We start from the raw sequence: 14983 nt of genomic DNA on the forward strand, positions 1-14983 counted from the left end.
TGGGCTACAGTCAAGGTGTCAGGAGGACCATGTGTCTTGGTAGAGGCCATAGAACAGAGTATTTCCTGCTTACTTGGTTGTTGGCAGAGTTCAGTAATCCCAGCACTTTGGGAGGTCGAGGTGGGTAGATCATGAGGTCGGGAGTTTGAAACCAGCCTGGCCAACATGGTGAAACCGTGTCTCTACTAAAAACACAAAAATTAGTTGGTCATGGTGGCACTTTGCTGTAATCCCAGCTACTTGGGAGGCTGAGGCAGAAGAATTGCTTGAACTGGGACCCAGGAGGCGGAGGATGCAGAGGATCCACTGCACTCCAGCCTGGGCTACACAGCGAGACTCCATTTCAAAAAAAAAAAAAGAGAGAGAGAGAACTATATTTCCAGTGATGTGCTTTGTAGTAAGATACTAAAGAGTAGATTGGCAATAAGAAATACAATCATCCTATCAAGTTCTACAGACTCTTAAGTGTCCTCTGTTTATTAGAGTCCATGGCATAACTGAATTACATACAGTTAATTGTAATTAAAACACCACAGAATTCTGCCTGGTACCTTGGAGAATCTAACCGCACTGGCATGGTGTGCAGCCTCTAGCTCAGACCTGGTGAGCTGCAGCTCCTCCTTCAATACGACAATCTCACTCCTGAGCTTTTCAATCTGTGCATTTTTCTGAGACTCTGTTGGAACAGAAAATTGTGTTAAAATACCATCTCTTATGAAACATACCTGGAAACTTATGGGGTACAGTCCTATTGATAAGACAAAGGAAACTGCTCTCTTACTTGGGATACGATTACTTGTTTCATGTCACATGAACCAATTTTTGCTCTTTAGAGTTTATTTGCAGCCCTTTGTATTTTGGGGCACTGAATTATTTTTAGTAGATTCTTTCAGGGAGCAATAATGGTAACAAGGAATAATACAGGGTGCTTTGACCCAGTAGCACTCTGGGTTCTTCTTAGAGGTGCCTGTCTCAATCAGAGAAGGCAAGCAATGGCTTCCTCTGCAGGAACCACCATACTGAAGTCTCTGGTTGCCATTCTTCAGGCTCCCACCAAACTCTCCTGAGGACCCCATCAGTGCTAATACAAGCAGAGGGCTGGGGGGTGCATTCAAAATGCAAACTTGGGCCATAGCCTATCAACTGGGGTAGAAGTGAGGTACTGAAAGCTTGTAAAAGGAAGCAACAAGTGAAAGGAAGAATACTTATGTACATGTACTTACATGCAGATAGATGTACACATGACTGAATGGATGTACATGTGTCTGTGAGTGTAGACATGAAAGGTATGGAAACCAAAGTAGAAAGTCAGAATCTCAAAGATGACCTGAAGAAATAATACTCATTTCAGAGTCTGAAACCCTCTCTGAAACGAGTATAAGTTAGAAAAGGATACTGAAACAGAAGAGAAAGAAGGTCAGTTTCACGCTAAAGAATGGTAGATTAATTAAAATAGTTCGTCTTTTCAATATACTGCTAACTTTTATCAGTGGTCCAAGACTTATTAATGAGATTATTAGCTGTTAAGTTTGTTTCTACAAAACTCAGCTATTTCCTAAATAGTCTAGTTAACTAAAATGGGCAGAAATGGAAACAGCCTGGCCCAAAATGGAGGGAAATGCAGGTAACTGAGTAAATAAGCCAAGCACACACGTCTAGATACTGAGAACATTTAAGATCAGAATGAGGTCGGGCACAGTGGCTCACACCTGTAATCCCAGCTCTTTGAGAGGCCAAAGCAGATGAATTAGTTGAGGCCAGGAGTTCGAGACCAGCCTGGGTAACATAGCAAAACCCCGTCTCTACTAAAAAAAAAAAAAGATACAAAAATTAGCCACGCATGGTGTTGGGCACCTGTAGGCCCAGCTACTTGAGAGGCTGAGGCAAGAGAATCACTTGAACCCAGGAGGTGGAGGTTGCAGTGAGCTAAGATGATACTACTGCACTCCCGCCTGAGAGACAGAGGGAGACTCCATCTCAAAAAAAAGAAATGAAAGATCAGAATGAGAATTTCTGTGGGTTACTGTGGCAATCTGCGGGAAGCTTTGATCTGCCCATGGAGAAAGAGGCTTTACATTCTTTGCTTTTGAGAACACTTCAATGGTAGGAAACCTGGCTCCTTGGTAACCCTCAGAGTCCCCTCCCCTCTCTTGCGTCTTCATTTTGCATACCATCTATATTGTTGGTGGTACGCACCCAAACACATCTTAGTATCTACCACATCAAATGAAACAAAAATTGTCCCTTGGTCTCACATTTCTGTCCAGATGAAGGCTCATGTCTCAGCTCTCCTTCCCAGTAAGCGTTATTGAAACCAATATCTTGATACAGTCGGACCACTCCCTCACAATTCTCAGCTCAGCTAAATCAGACTTTTGTCCTCACTTGTCTACTGAAGCTGTTACCTACAACTGTCTTGACAACAGCAGTCCATTCTCAGTCTTCATATTACTCTGTACCTCAGGAGCATTCGACATGACTGACCACTGCCTCCTCTGTGAAATACTTTTCCCTTGGTTTCCATGACAACATACTCCCCAAGTTTCCCTCCAGCCTTGAGAAAGACTATTCCTCAATCTCTGCTGATGCCCATTCTGAGCTCCTAGCATTGGGAAGACCTTGGGGCTGGCCTCACGCCCTTCTCTTCTCTATCTAGGTGGCCTCAGCCAAACCAGCTCTACTCCAGTGATTCCCAGATTTAAATCTCCAGCCTGGGTCTCCACCTCAAACTACAGCCCTCCAGTAACCCCACTACCTGCAGGTCCATTGCACGTGTGATGTAAATGCACCTATGGCAAGCACAAACTCTCATTCCTCTTCCTCCTTCAAACTAGCCCGCCACCCAGTCCCTCCATCACAGAAAACATCACATCATTCACCCAAACATGGAGGACAGAAACTCAGGGTCATCTGTAGGTTCTGGGTCCACAACATATCCGTTGCATCTTCACCTGCCCACCTGCATGGGGACAAAGCTGGTCTAGGCCCTGGTCTCTCTCACCTGGGCTGCGATTGCAGCCTCCTCCCCTCACTCATCACTGCTTCCACTGTCACCCCAACAGTCGTCTCCATCCGCAGCTAGAAGGGTCATGCTAAGGTACAAGTTAGATCATGCCCCTCTCCTAACTAAATTCCTCCAGTGGCTCCCTGTTATGCATATAAAGATGTACACATTCCAGTCCATGCCTTCACGACCTCCCTTGATCAGGCCCCCAGTGCTCCAGCCTCACCGCACACTACCACCTCGCCCATTCTATTCCATTCCACCAGGCCTGCTTTTTCACAAACACAACATCCCGGCACAGCTCATGCCCTTTACAGTCAGTGTTCCCTTGGACTGCAACACACTTTTCCCGGACTTTCACCCCACCTGGTGTCACTCTCTACCCCATTGTCCTGGGCTATGATCTTCATCGCATTTGCCAGCATTTGAAAAGAATTACTCATTTATCTGTTTAAATGTGTCTCCTGAAGCCCCCTTAGAATGCAAGACTCGAGAGAGAGAGTGGGGCTTCTCCGTTCTGCTTGTGGCTGTATCCTCAGCACGTAGTGCACTGTATGCAACTCCCAAGGGCTCCATATTTACTTACTGAATTGACAGGGACCGTGATTCTTCTTTTAAAAGGATTGGGAAATATACTGGACCATGTCTCATTGCCAAAAGAAAAAGGGGACAGAAGGAAAAGACCTTTGAAACAGAGCTCATTACTTACCAAAACGAGAATTTTCTTCAGCATGGCGGCGTTGAATGTGACTTTGTAGAAAAGCTTGGTTCATAAAGGCCTTGTCACAAAAATGGCACTGAAAAAAAGAGAGCAACAAATCCAAGTGTCTGTAACGAGTGTCATCCCACTTAATTGCAGTTATAATTCAGGTACCTGGTCGGGCATGGTGGTTCACACCTACAATCCCAGCACTTTTGGGAAGCTGAGGCAGGCAGATCACCTGAGGTCAGGAGTTCAAGATCAGCCTGGCCAACACGGTGAAACTCCATCTCCACAGAAAAATACAAAAATTAGCCTGGTATAGTGGTACGTACCAGGTGTCCCTGCTACTAAGGAGACTGAGGCAGGAGAATCACTTGAACCTGGGAGGTGGAGGCTGTAGTGAGCCGAGATTGCGCCACTGTACTCCAGCCAGGGCAACAGAGCAAGACTCCACCTCAAAAAAAAAAAATCAGGTCTCCCTGAAAGATACCATTCTGGTAAAAGATACTGAAAGCATGACTAAAAAGAGACACATGAGACCAGGCCAGGCACGGTGGCTCATGCCTATAATCCCAGCACTTAGGAGGCCAAAAGCGGTGGGGGGGGGGTCACTTCAGCCAGGAGTTCAAGACCAGCCTGGGCAACATGGCCAGAGCTCATCTCTACAAAAAGTGAACATATAAGTAAATAAATAAAAATAAAACCAGGACATTCCTCCCAAACTGAACACAAGGCAGTGAAAACCATCTATTGAGAGTTAAAGGAGCCCTTCTGGTGCTTTCTGGAGCCCCTGTTGCTGCTCTTGTTAGACTGGCAGCTCCCATTCTATCAACAACCTGCCGGTGCCACTCCAGCCACACCAGCCTTCTTTCTGTCCCGCAGGCCCACCAGTCGCAGAGTCTTTGCATCACTGTTGCCCCTGCCTGATCTTCCCCAGACCTTCCTCCCATGGCTGGCACCTTCCTGACATCCAAGGTGTCATTCATCCAGCATCTTCCACGCTGGCGATGATGGGATGTCCTCAACAAGGTCCTCCCTCAAGATCCTCCTGCCAGTCTCTGTCACATCACATTGTCTTATTTTCATCTTAATACATCTCACTGGCTAATATTTTCACGTTTGTGTACTTCACTTGTTTATTGTCTCCTACCCAGTCCCTCTGGGTTCTAGAACACAGCCTCTGAGGGCGGGGGCTCCAGCTTATATATAGCTTTGTTGCCAGAGCACAACCTTAATACGTGAATGAACAAAAGCTTGGAAGTATAACCTTTCAAAATAAATTTTCTGAGAAAAAAGAAATCAGCTCCATCTCTACCTCTGTTTTTCCACTTTAACATTGATTCAAATTTTAAGCAAAAATCCCTTTTATTTCATCTATATCCTTACCCCTGGGTTACTCTGAAGTAAATCCTGGATGTTATATATTTCATTTGTAAATACCTCAGAATATATCTCTAAAAGAAAGATAGGAGCTGAAGACAAATCAATACCATTATTCCACCTTATAAAATATAACAATTAAATCCTTTTTAAAACAGATATCCAACTCTTTGGATAATTTTTAATTTTTGTTAATTTGATAATTTTCCCCATATGTCACATATTGTCTTAGAAAAAAACATTCGGTTTGTTTTGGAATAAATATTAATAACTGGATCCAAATAAGGCTCATATCCTGTAACTCATGGTTACGTGTCCTAACACTGTTTTAGTCTATAGGTCTCCCTCCACCTCTTTGGTTTCTTCCTATCCTTTTGCTGAAGAGGCTGAAGCTTGTCCTGCAGAGTTTCCCTCCGTCTGGATTTTGCTGTTTTCATGCCCATTGTGCGTCACTGAGCATGTTCTTCTGTTCACCATACTGCCTTAGTGTAACTTTATCCACACTGCAGGCTTTGGTTTCTAAAACTAACATTCTGTATATTTCTTTTCTTTTCTTTTTTTCTTTCGGACAGTGTCTCCCTCCACCACCCAGACTGGAGTCCAGCGGCATAGTCATGGCTCACTGCAGCCTTAACCTCCCAGGTTCAAGCAAGTCTCCTGCCTCGGCCTCCCAAGTAGCTGGGATTACAGGTGCCTGCCACCACTAATTTTTGTATTTTTAGTAAACATGGGGTTTCACCATTTGGCCAGCCTGGTCATGAACTCTCAACCTCAAATGATCCGCCCACCTTGGCCTCCCAAAGTGCTGAAATTATAGGCGTGAGCCACCAAGCCCGGCCCACCCTGAGTTAAATCTAAGAAGTGGGTATATGGTCTGTCTTTCATTAGTCTATGCACTTTTTTGTATATTTATAATATTCTAATACTAGTTTTTATTTAAAAATCAATGAGGCTTTTCTTTTAAAATTCTCCATATATGGGTATTCACTATATTGTCATTTTAATTTTTCTGCGTTTTAAATTTTTTTAAATAAAATATTGAGGAAAAAGACCTTACACATTGCCATCACTACTTCCCTTATACACAACACACACACACACACACACACACACACACACACACACACACACCCCAGTGGGGAAAAAAAGCCCATTAGGAGATGTGTGTGTGTCTGTGTGTTCAAGCCTTCAAGTACAGACGTCTTTAATTTTTTTTGTCTCAGCTACTCAGTTCTTATGATTTCTTAAAGCAAAGAAAATTGGGACAAAGAGAAGTGGTATGAGAATGAGAATAAGACCACAATTCCTCTAAGGTCACACTGATAATGCTATGGACCCAATCATTGTGTCAGAACAAGGAGTCCAGGCTTTGGGTTTTCTGTATAGGAGAAGAAAGAAAAACTGACATGACGGTGGTCATATGAATGGTCACATTTTGTAATGTGTCAGCTTTGGCATTTGTCATGCCACAGAACATTTCGCCTCATTCCCAGGTATTAGCTAACACAGTAACAACTAACTATAGGTCAAGCACCGCTCTAAGCACACTCCATGCACTAAGTCATTCAACCCCCATTAACAACTGCTATATGGTAGGTACAATTAATATTCTCATTTCACAGAGTAGATACTGAGGTACAGGGAGGTTGAGCAACTTGCCAAGGTCTGGTAGCTGAAAAAGTAGTACGTATCACTCATTTGATAAATTAAGTCATTACCTTTTAATTCTTACTTATCATTCACATTTGAAAACCTTCTCTTAGGCCGGGTGAGGTGGCTCACATTTGTAATCCCAGCACTTTGGGAGGCTGAGGCAGGTGGATCACTTGAGGTCAGGAGTTCAAGATTAGCCTGGTCAAAATGGTGAAACCCCATCTCGACTAAAAATACAAAAATTAGCCAGGCATGGTGGCACATGCATGTAGTCCCAGCTGCTCAGGAGGCTGAGGTGGGAGAATCACTTGAACCCAGGAGACAGAGGCTGCAGTGAGCCGAGATTGCGCCACTGCACTCCAGCACAATAGCCTGGACAACAGAGTAAGATTCTGTCTCAAAGAAAAAAAAAAGAAAAAGAAAATTTTCTCTTATAACAGCTGTTTCTATGGTGACCCCAAAAAAGGAAAAAAAAAGTTTATAAACATACAATTTCTGTATGTTAGAGGTTTTAACATTTCACAAGATGACTGCTAAAGCTGGAGTATAATAAACTTTGAAACATGTTAAAATAGAATCCATTCTATTCGTTGCACAAGAAAAAAACTGTCTTAGCACTATTTGTAAATATTTAATTGTTAAGCAGCATTTGTGAAACAAATAGGCAATTAGCAATGCCCAGTGTCATTTGAAGATTATACCTCAGGGTTATCTACCCAAGACCAAACACTAAGTACTTTTAATAGTATTTTATTTTTATTATTATTTTTTTTTTGAGATGGAATCTCGCTCTGTCACCAGGCTGGAGTGCAGTGGCTCAATCTTGGCTCACTACAATCTCCACCTCCTGGGTTCAAGCCATTCTCTTGCCTCAGTCTCCTGAGTAGCTGGGATTACAGGCTCGTGCCACCACACCCAGCTAATTTTTGTAATTTTAGTAGAGATGGGGTTTCAGTTTCACTCTGTTGGCCAGGATGATCTTGATCTCTTGACCTTGTGATCCACCCACCTCGGCCTCCCAAAGTGCTGGGATTACAGGCATGAGCCACCCTGCCCAGCCTCTAATAGTATTTTTTCCTAACTATTCCTCTACCTGAAGAACATTCCTGCTGGGTCAGTCCTGAGCAATATTAACTCCATCATTTTCTCTGCCCTGTACCCAGTTCTCTCCAGCATTCATGCATTGACTCCACTATTCCTAAGTCCACTGAGGCATTTTAAGCCATAGTTAGCCAAAAGGACTAGAAAGTAAGGGCATGGCATCAATGTTGTTAATCTGTTGTGTACTTCGATATCTTTCTCAGTCATTGTTTATGCCTTCTGCACATCCTCCAGCTAGTCAATAACAAACATATACATTGGTTTATGTTATACTAAAAAATACTTGGACTCAATATCTAACCCAAAACAGTGGAAGATTAAGACCAGAAGATAAAAGCATTTTATTCTTTAAATACTGTTGTTATGTAAGTGAATGTTCTGGTTCTTAGAAATTTTTAGGATCTGCAGCTCACTGTGAAATGGTTCAAAAGTAGTATCTGTAACAATATGTCCACAGAAACAGCGGAACTGTGGCGAATGCTAATAATTGGGAAATCTGGGTGAAGGTCATATGAAAATTCTTTACATTCTCCTGGTAACTTTTCTGTCAGTTTGAAAATATTTCAAAATTTGTACAAATGAGAAAAAGGCCCTACAGATTTAAACATTCTGGATCGTTTGGGGGCTGACTTCAATAGCAATTTGTATATGGTTGTTTTCATGATTAGGTTGATTAGGAGGAGGAAAGAGTTTCAACAACCAGAATATGGAAGTTATTCTTAACTTCCATAAAGCACCGCAGACGACATTTGTTGTTTAATTATTAAGCCCCTGGTCGTCTGCGGAGGGTAATGAGCCATGACATTTGTTGGTTAAAATGACGGTTTTTGCTTAAAATACTGTGTCTTCTGATATACAATATACATCTTTAAGAAGAAAGAGTGGTGAACCAGGACAAGCCTCTCAAATGGGACACAGCTGCCCACCTGGTAATAGTTGGCTCTGGCCTCGATCATCAGCTGCTGGGAGGCGATCATCTTCTTCCTGCGTTTGCACTCTTCCTTGAGCATCTTGATCTCCCCCGCCTGCTTGGACAGCAGATTCTTGCTCTGCTCGCAGTCGCAGTGGCTCAGGCGCAGCCGCTCCTCCAGGGTGTGCAGCTGCGAGGTGAGGAACTCCTGCGAGTGCAGCAGGTACTCGATGGTGAACTGCGCCAGACGGATGAGCTTCAGCAGAACCGGATCCACCCCCGACTGGCAATGTGGGCACTTCTCGTCCTCCAGCTTGCAGAAGGTGATGTTCATGATGTTCTCCTGCAGCGTCAGCACGTCCACGGCCCCCGCCACCTTGTCCACGTCAATAGCGCTCAGCCGCCGCCAGTCCACACTCTCCAGCCGCGGCTTGAACTGGAAGAAGGGCAGGGGCCCCAAAGCCGAGCTGGGGGGCGCACAAGCGTTGGAGGCCGCGCCGGCGGCGGCGGCGTCTGGCCCCTCAGGGCAGCTGGAGAGCGGGTAGTAGACATGCTTCTGGAAGGGCTGCGGGGGGGACAAAGAGAGCGCGATGGGAGGCGGGGATGGGGGGTGGGCAGGCTGGGGAGCTGGGGGTCCAGTGGAGCCCCGCTCTTTCCCATCCCGGCTTCCCACCTCTTACCATGCTTGCAAGCCAATCCGCCGCCTCTGCTTGCTTAGGGGGAGCGGGCGGTCTCCTCTACCCAGCCCCGGCCGCCTTCCCGGCCGCCGCCGCCACAGCCCTCAGGAACGGGAGAAGGCCGGGTCCCCTGCTTCCGCGGCGGCGGCGGCGGCCTAAGGTCTGGGCATCCAGGACGTTGCTATGGCAGCGCCAAGGTCCGGACCTGGAGCAAAGGGCGCGTCCGCCCGCGCGCGGTCAGCATGCGCCCAGGACCCTGCGGGACCAGAGAAAACCTCTTGGACGAGCCCGAGCGGACACAGCCCTCCACCCGAAGAGGATACCTCCTGGACTCGGCTCCCCAGGGCGCCACCTTCCCTGGCCTTCGGGGCTGGACACTCCATGTGCCTAAGGCAGGCGTGGGGAGCCACATCCCTGGAAACCCTCGGTCCTAACCGCCATCCCTGGTTATTTATTCACTGCAGCCCTGGCCTTAGGCTTTGAAATTAGAAATATCTATTCATTTCATCACTGATAAGAAAAGAAAAAAAATCCATTCATCCTCATCTTTTACACACGAAATAGAAAACATCAAGCAATAAAAATACATATAATTAAATGGGGTAGAGGCTGCAAAAAGCATGAGGAAGCTTTTGGCATAACAGAAATGTTCTTCATTTTGATTGCGGTGATTATCTAGCAATATACACTTGACCAAATTCATCATTTGTATCCTTAAAATTAAGGGTGCATTTTTATTATATCTCAATAAAGTTGTTTTCAAAACAACTTTGAAATTTGCAGTTAATCATATTTGATGGCAGGCTTTCTAGATTTCTTACACCCAAGTTGCTTTTTAAATGGAGGCTTTCTTCCTCTATAGGTTAGCAGCCTAAATGTAACATTTTGATAAAAGTACAAACCAAAATATGTAATACTTCACCTATCTTTCCAAAAGGATATATTCTCAAAATGCTGAAGGTAGAAACAGACAAAGGGGAATTTTACCAAGTTTTATAGGGCCATGGTATTACCTTGCAAACTTGGGTCAGGGCTGCATTCTGGGTTTTGGAGAGGCTAAAATATTTCTAGCAGCAACTTGTAGACCTCAGGCCTCTCATTTCTGTGGGTCTTCTCGGAGCCTCCAGTGGTTACCACAGAGATCAATAAGCTGAGGAAAAGCCAGACATTCCCCAATCCACCGGGGAATTCCTGCTTGGACCAGACATCAGGAATTTTTTTTTCTTTCCTAATATCCAAATATGTGAACAGAAGAAAGGAAAATACAATTCAGAGTAACTGGAAGCAAAGTGGTAATATCAAATATATTTAGCGCTTTCCAAATATTGTTAACTAGAAATAAACCCATGCAAAAACATCCAGGAAATAAAACACGCACTTCATATGGTTTCGAATAAACCATATGTCCAAGTATTTTTTAATTGGCCTTTAGAAAAACAGAACGATTTCCTACAACCAGGCATAAAAGTGCTAAAGACATAAATAGGTTCAAAGTTTGATTCTGTCATTTACTCGCTACCTAATCTAGAACAAATTGTCAGCCCTAAGACTCGGCTTCCCCCATCTATTTAAGGGCATCAACACACCGACCTGACAGGTCTGTAGACTCTGGGCTCCATCCACTGGGCTGCAGGATCAGCGGGAACAAGGGCTGTGGTCTCTCTTGCTCACGGATATATCCCTACCACCTAGCAGAGGACAGGCACGGAGAAGGCGTTCAGAATTTGCTGAATGGACACGTGAATGAAGAACGATCGAATGACTTAGGCGCTTAGTTAAGGAAACGTCAGCTCCCGCCCCCTTATCCCTCCTATTTCGCCGTCTCTGGCTTGTTAGAAGGATTAACCCATGCTCTGGGCCAAGGGCTTCGGGGCTGAACGTGGGGGTGGCCCGCGCGCCCCCGCTGAGGTCTGGGCGCAGATGCCTGCGGGCCTGAGGCGCCCATCTCCGTTGGCCGCCACACTCCATCGTGGGCGCCGTGTGGTTGTCCACCCCTGCCCCCCTTGCGTGGATCTCGGTCACAAGATGGCCGGAACAGGAAAGAAGGGGGCATGCTTTCCCGTTCCCTCCCTTCCCCATCCCGGGTAGGGCCCCCAGCCTCGCGCGGCGCCTCAGGTCGCAGGCGCATGGCACCGCCTGGCAGCAGAACCCGAGAGACAAAGGCCGAGAAACGCGGGCTCCGAGCAGACCTCGGCGCCCGCGGCGCCCCTCCTTGGAAGGCAAACGGGTGGTGGGGGCTGCGGTGGCTACGCCAGCCGCATCTGCAGCGGCTCGGCTCGCAGCCTGGAGAGGCAGGAGGGCCCGCTTCCCGGGTATCGAGATGCCGGTCCGCCACCGGCTCCTGTGGGCGCCTAGAGCATCCCAGGTCTCGGCTCACCCCAGCTGCGCGCTCCTGGGCAGGTGCCGGGCACTGCAGGCGGACGGGGGCGACACAGGGGACCCAGACCCCAGGGTCGCTGCTAACCCGGGCAGGGCCCGCGGAGGCCGAGGAGCAGCAGAGCGGAGAGAGGCGGACCGGCTCCTTCTTGCAGGGAGCAGGATGAAACGTGTCTCGTCTGGGCAAGTTGAGGCGAGGCCGGTCGCCTGGCGCAGCTCCAGGTCCTTCCAGACTCCAGATCGCGGGTGACTCGGGATCCCCCACCCCCCTCCCGCCCCCTCCCCTCCGCGATCTCCCTCTGGCTTCTTCCCTCGGTGTCTCGGCTCCTCTGGCAGCTGGGCGGGACCGCGCGCTTCTAGACCGCAGCGCTAAAATGCGCTCCGCCAATCCGGCAGCACGCGCAGACACGTGGTGCCCGGGAGCGCTCTGTTGCTGGCGCTGGATGCTCACCCTAGGAAGGCTTTTCAAAGAGAAACCAGATTCGCTCCTACCCTGTGGTTGGCCTGGCCCTCAGCAAGCTAATTTCCCTCAGGAGGTTTATGTGAATTATCTTCCAAGAAGAGATGCGTTTTAATCGCAGAAGTCTGCAGATGCAAATGACCTTGAAAAGGCTATCTAATGTAGCCCTGCATTGAGTGACGTGGAAAACCGAGATTAGGGACTTTTCGCCAAAGCACTCTAGGATTTAAACCCACGTAGGTTTCTGCGTCTGTTTCCGTCATGCCCACTTTAGGATGAAAAGCACAGATCCCTGTTGGTAGGAAGTTAGGCATTGCGAATTACAGGAGATGTGGGTCTGGAGTAGTGTGCTTATTTCTTTAACCTAAAATTGGATCACGTGGGACAAAATTCAGTATTTTAAAATCACAAGTAACCCAGAATATGTGTATATACCATCATGAGAAATTGTAGTGCATCTTTTGCAAAACCTGTCTACTGTAGATATATATCTGTATCTATCTATCTATCTATCTCTATCTATCTATATAGTTTTAAATTAGAAAGGAGTAGCTGCAGAACTTTTATTGGACCAACACGCCATTGTAAAAGTGCCTTTCCTTGTGCTTCTCCCTGACAGGATCAACTTTGTATCATACTTTAGCACAGGCTTCAAACATAGCAACAGCTAAATATATATATTTACGTTGAATTCTTTGCTTCAGTTTTATTTGAAGCCATAAGGCCTAGGATGACCATGATAGTTTTTTAAATTGGTCAAATTTTAAAATGCTTTTAAAGAAAATTCAAGATCTCGATAAAAATCCTGTAAGTACTATGGGGAAAGAGTTCTAGATAGAAATTTCAGACAATATGAGGTAGTAGGGCCATTGCTCTGCAAAACCTGGTTTTTGCAAACTCCGTAGCCGTGTGTGTGTGTGTGTGTGTGTGTGTGTGTGTGATTGCTTAATTAATATTATTTGTTGATTTACCATTTGAGTTATATGTATTTCCCATCCCCACTATGAGTATATTACCCTACAGATGTGGAATTGGAGTAAGAAGAACCAATTGACTTTGGCATAATTAAGCAGCCATGATGCATTCTTGATCTGTGCATAAATGCTTATACCAATTGTCACATCAAACATTTTTTTTTTTTTTTTTTTTAGACGGAGTTTCACTCATGTTACCCAGGCTGGAGTGCAATGGCGTGATCTCGTCTCACCGCAACCTCCGCCTCCTGGGTTCAGGCAATTCTCCTGCCTCAGCTTCCTGAGTAGCTGGGATTACAGGCACGCACCACCATGCCCAGCTAATTTTTTGTATTTTTAATAGAGACGGGGTTTCACCATGTTGACCAGGATGGTCTCGATCTCTTGACCTCCTGATCCATCCGCCTCGGCCTCCCAAAGTGCTGGGATTACAGGCTTGAGCCACCGCGCCCGGCCCTCAAACATGTTTTTTAATGATTAAAGTATCTCTCTCACGCATCAGATTATAAGAACCTCAAGTATTCCAGCATTTTGAGCATTTAGTAAGTCCTCAAATAAATATTTGCTTTTGAAGATAGAAATGGTCACCAATAATAATATTGGTGAATATTAATCATTTTGTACAGTAAGTAAACAAAAGCATTGCAGCTGAATTTATTTCAAATATTTGTTTCTATTTCTCTCATTTGAAAATAGCTTTGATATTACCTGGCTAACGTCCTTCAGTATGAAGGGGATAAAGAAGGGCAGAAATCACATGTGTTGTCTGATTAAATACCTATTATTTTGCCTCATATTCCCATTTCAGAGATCTAACCTTGGTTTTATATATGTGGTTTAAAGAATAATAGGCCAGGTGCTGTGGTTTAAACCTGTGATCTCAGCCCTTTGGGAGGCCAAGATGGGTGGATCACCTCAGGTCAAGGGTTTGAGACCAACCTGGGCAACATGGTGAAACCCCATCTCTACTAAAAATACCAAAATTAGCTGGGCATGGTGGTGCATGCCTGTAGTCCCAGCTACTTAGGAAGCTGAGGCTCGAGAATTGCTTGAACTCAGGAAGTGGAGGTAGCAGTGAGCCGAGATCTCATCACTGCACTCCAGCCTGTGTGACAGAGCAAGACTCCATCAAAAAAATAATAAAAAAATAAAAATAAAAAAGAATAATAATAAAATGAACACTTGTTCATTTTACCCACCCCCAGGTTAAGAAAACGTTCCTGGAGGCCAAGGCGGGTGGATCACGAGGGCAAGAGATCGAGACCATCCTGGTCAACATGGTGAAACCCCGTCTCTACTAAAAAATACAAAAAATCAGCTGGGCATGGTGGGGCGTGCCTGTAATCCCAGCTACTCAGGAGGCTGAGGCAGGAGAATTGCCTGAACCCAGGAGGCGGAGGTTGTGGTGAGCCGAGATCGCGCCATTGCACTCCAGCCTGGGCAACAAGAGTGAAACTCCGTCTCAAAAAAAAAAAAAAAAAAAAGAATTTTAGAAGCTGCTCTTCTCTCCACCTCTACAATCACATCCCTCTCCATCGTCTCAACGATAACTACTCACCTAACTGTTGCATGAATCCTTCCCTTGCTTTTCCTTATAGTTCACACTCTATGTATCTATCTTTAAACATTCTACTATTAATACTTGCTTTTGAAAGCAAGGAGAAAACACAAGAAGTCCAGCTGTGGAAGGCTGAGTTCGATAAGTATCTGGGTCAGTACCATCTTGAAACAGGCAAGAGAGCTCT

The 14983-nt window shown here is 45.7% G+C and overlaps 1 protein-coding gene across 6 annotated transcripts in view; it reads right to left on the reverse strand.

The window, feature by feature from the left end:
* Positions 1-12135, reverse strand: part of DZIP1 (DAZ interacting zinc finger protein 1) — a 63699-nt gene extending 51564 nt beyond the window's left edge. For 5 of the 6 annotated variants that reach the window (XM_037743901.1, XM_017543568.1, XM_037743900.1 and 2 more), the window contains exons 1-7: positions 11806-12135; positions 11019-11116; positions 10442-10656; positions 9432-9684; positions 8768-9316; positions 3714-3801; positions 552-676 (exon numbers count right to left, since the gene is read on the reverse strand). In XM_037743901.1, the coding sequence (XP_037599829.1) occupies positions 552-676; positions 3714-3801; positions 8768-9316; positions 9432-9434 (765 nt within the window). In that variant the 5' untranslated portion in view covers positions 9435-9684; positions 10442-10656; positions 11019-11116; positions 11806-12135. Of the gene's footprint in view, positions 1-551; positions 677-3713; positions 3802-8767; positions 9317-9431; positions 9685-10441; positions 10657-11018; positions 11156-11805 lie in introns of all 6 variants that reach the window. The other variant, XM_037743898.1, reaches the window with a different exon arrangement.
* Between the last annotated feature and the right edge of the window lie 2848 nt (positions 12136-14983).

Source organism: Cebus imitator, unplaced genomic scaffold (assembly GCF_001604975.1).
Source record: "Cebus imitator isolate Cc_AM_T3 unplaced genomic scaffold, Cebus_imitator-1.0 Scaffold158, whole genome shotgun sequence".
Classification (NCBI taxonomy): domain Eukaryota; kingdom Metazoa; phylum Chordata; class Mammalia; order Primates; family Cebidae; genus Cebus; species Cebus imitator.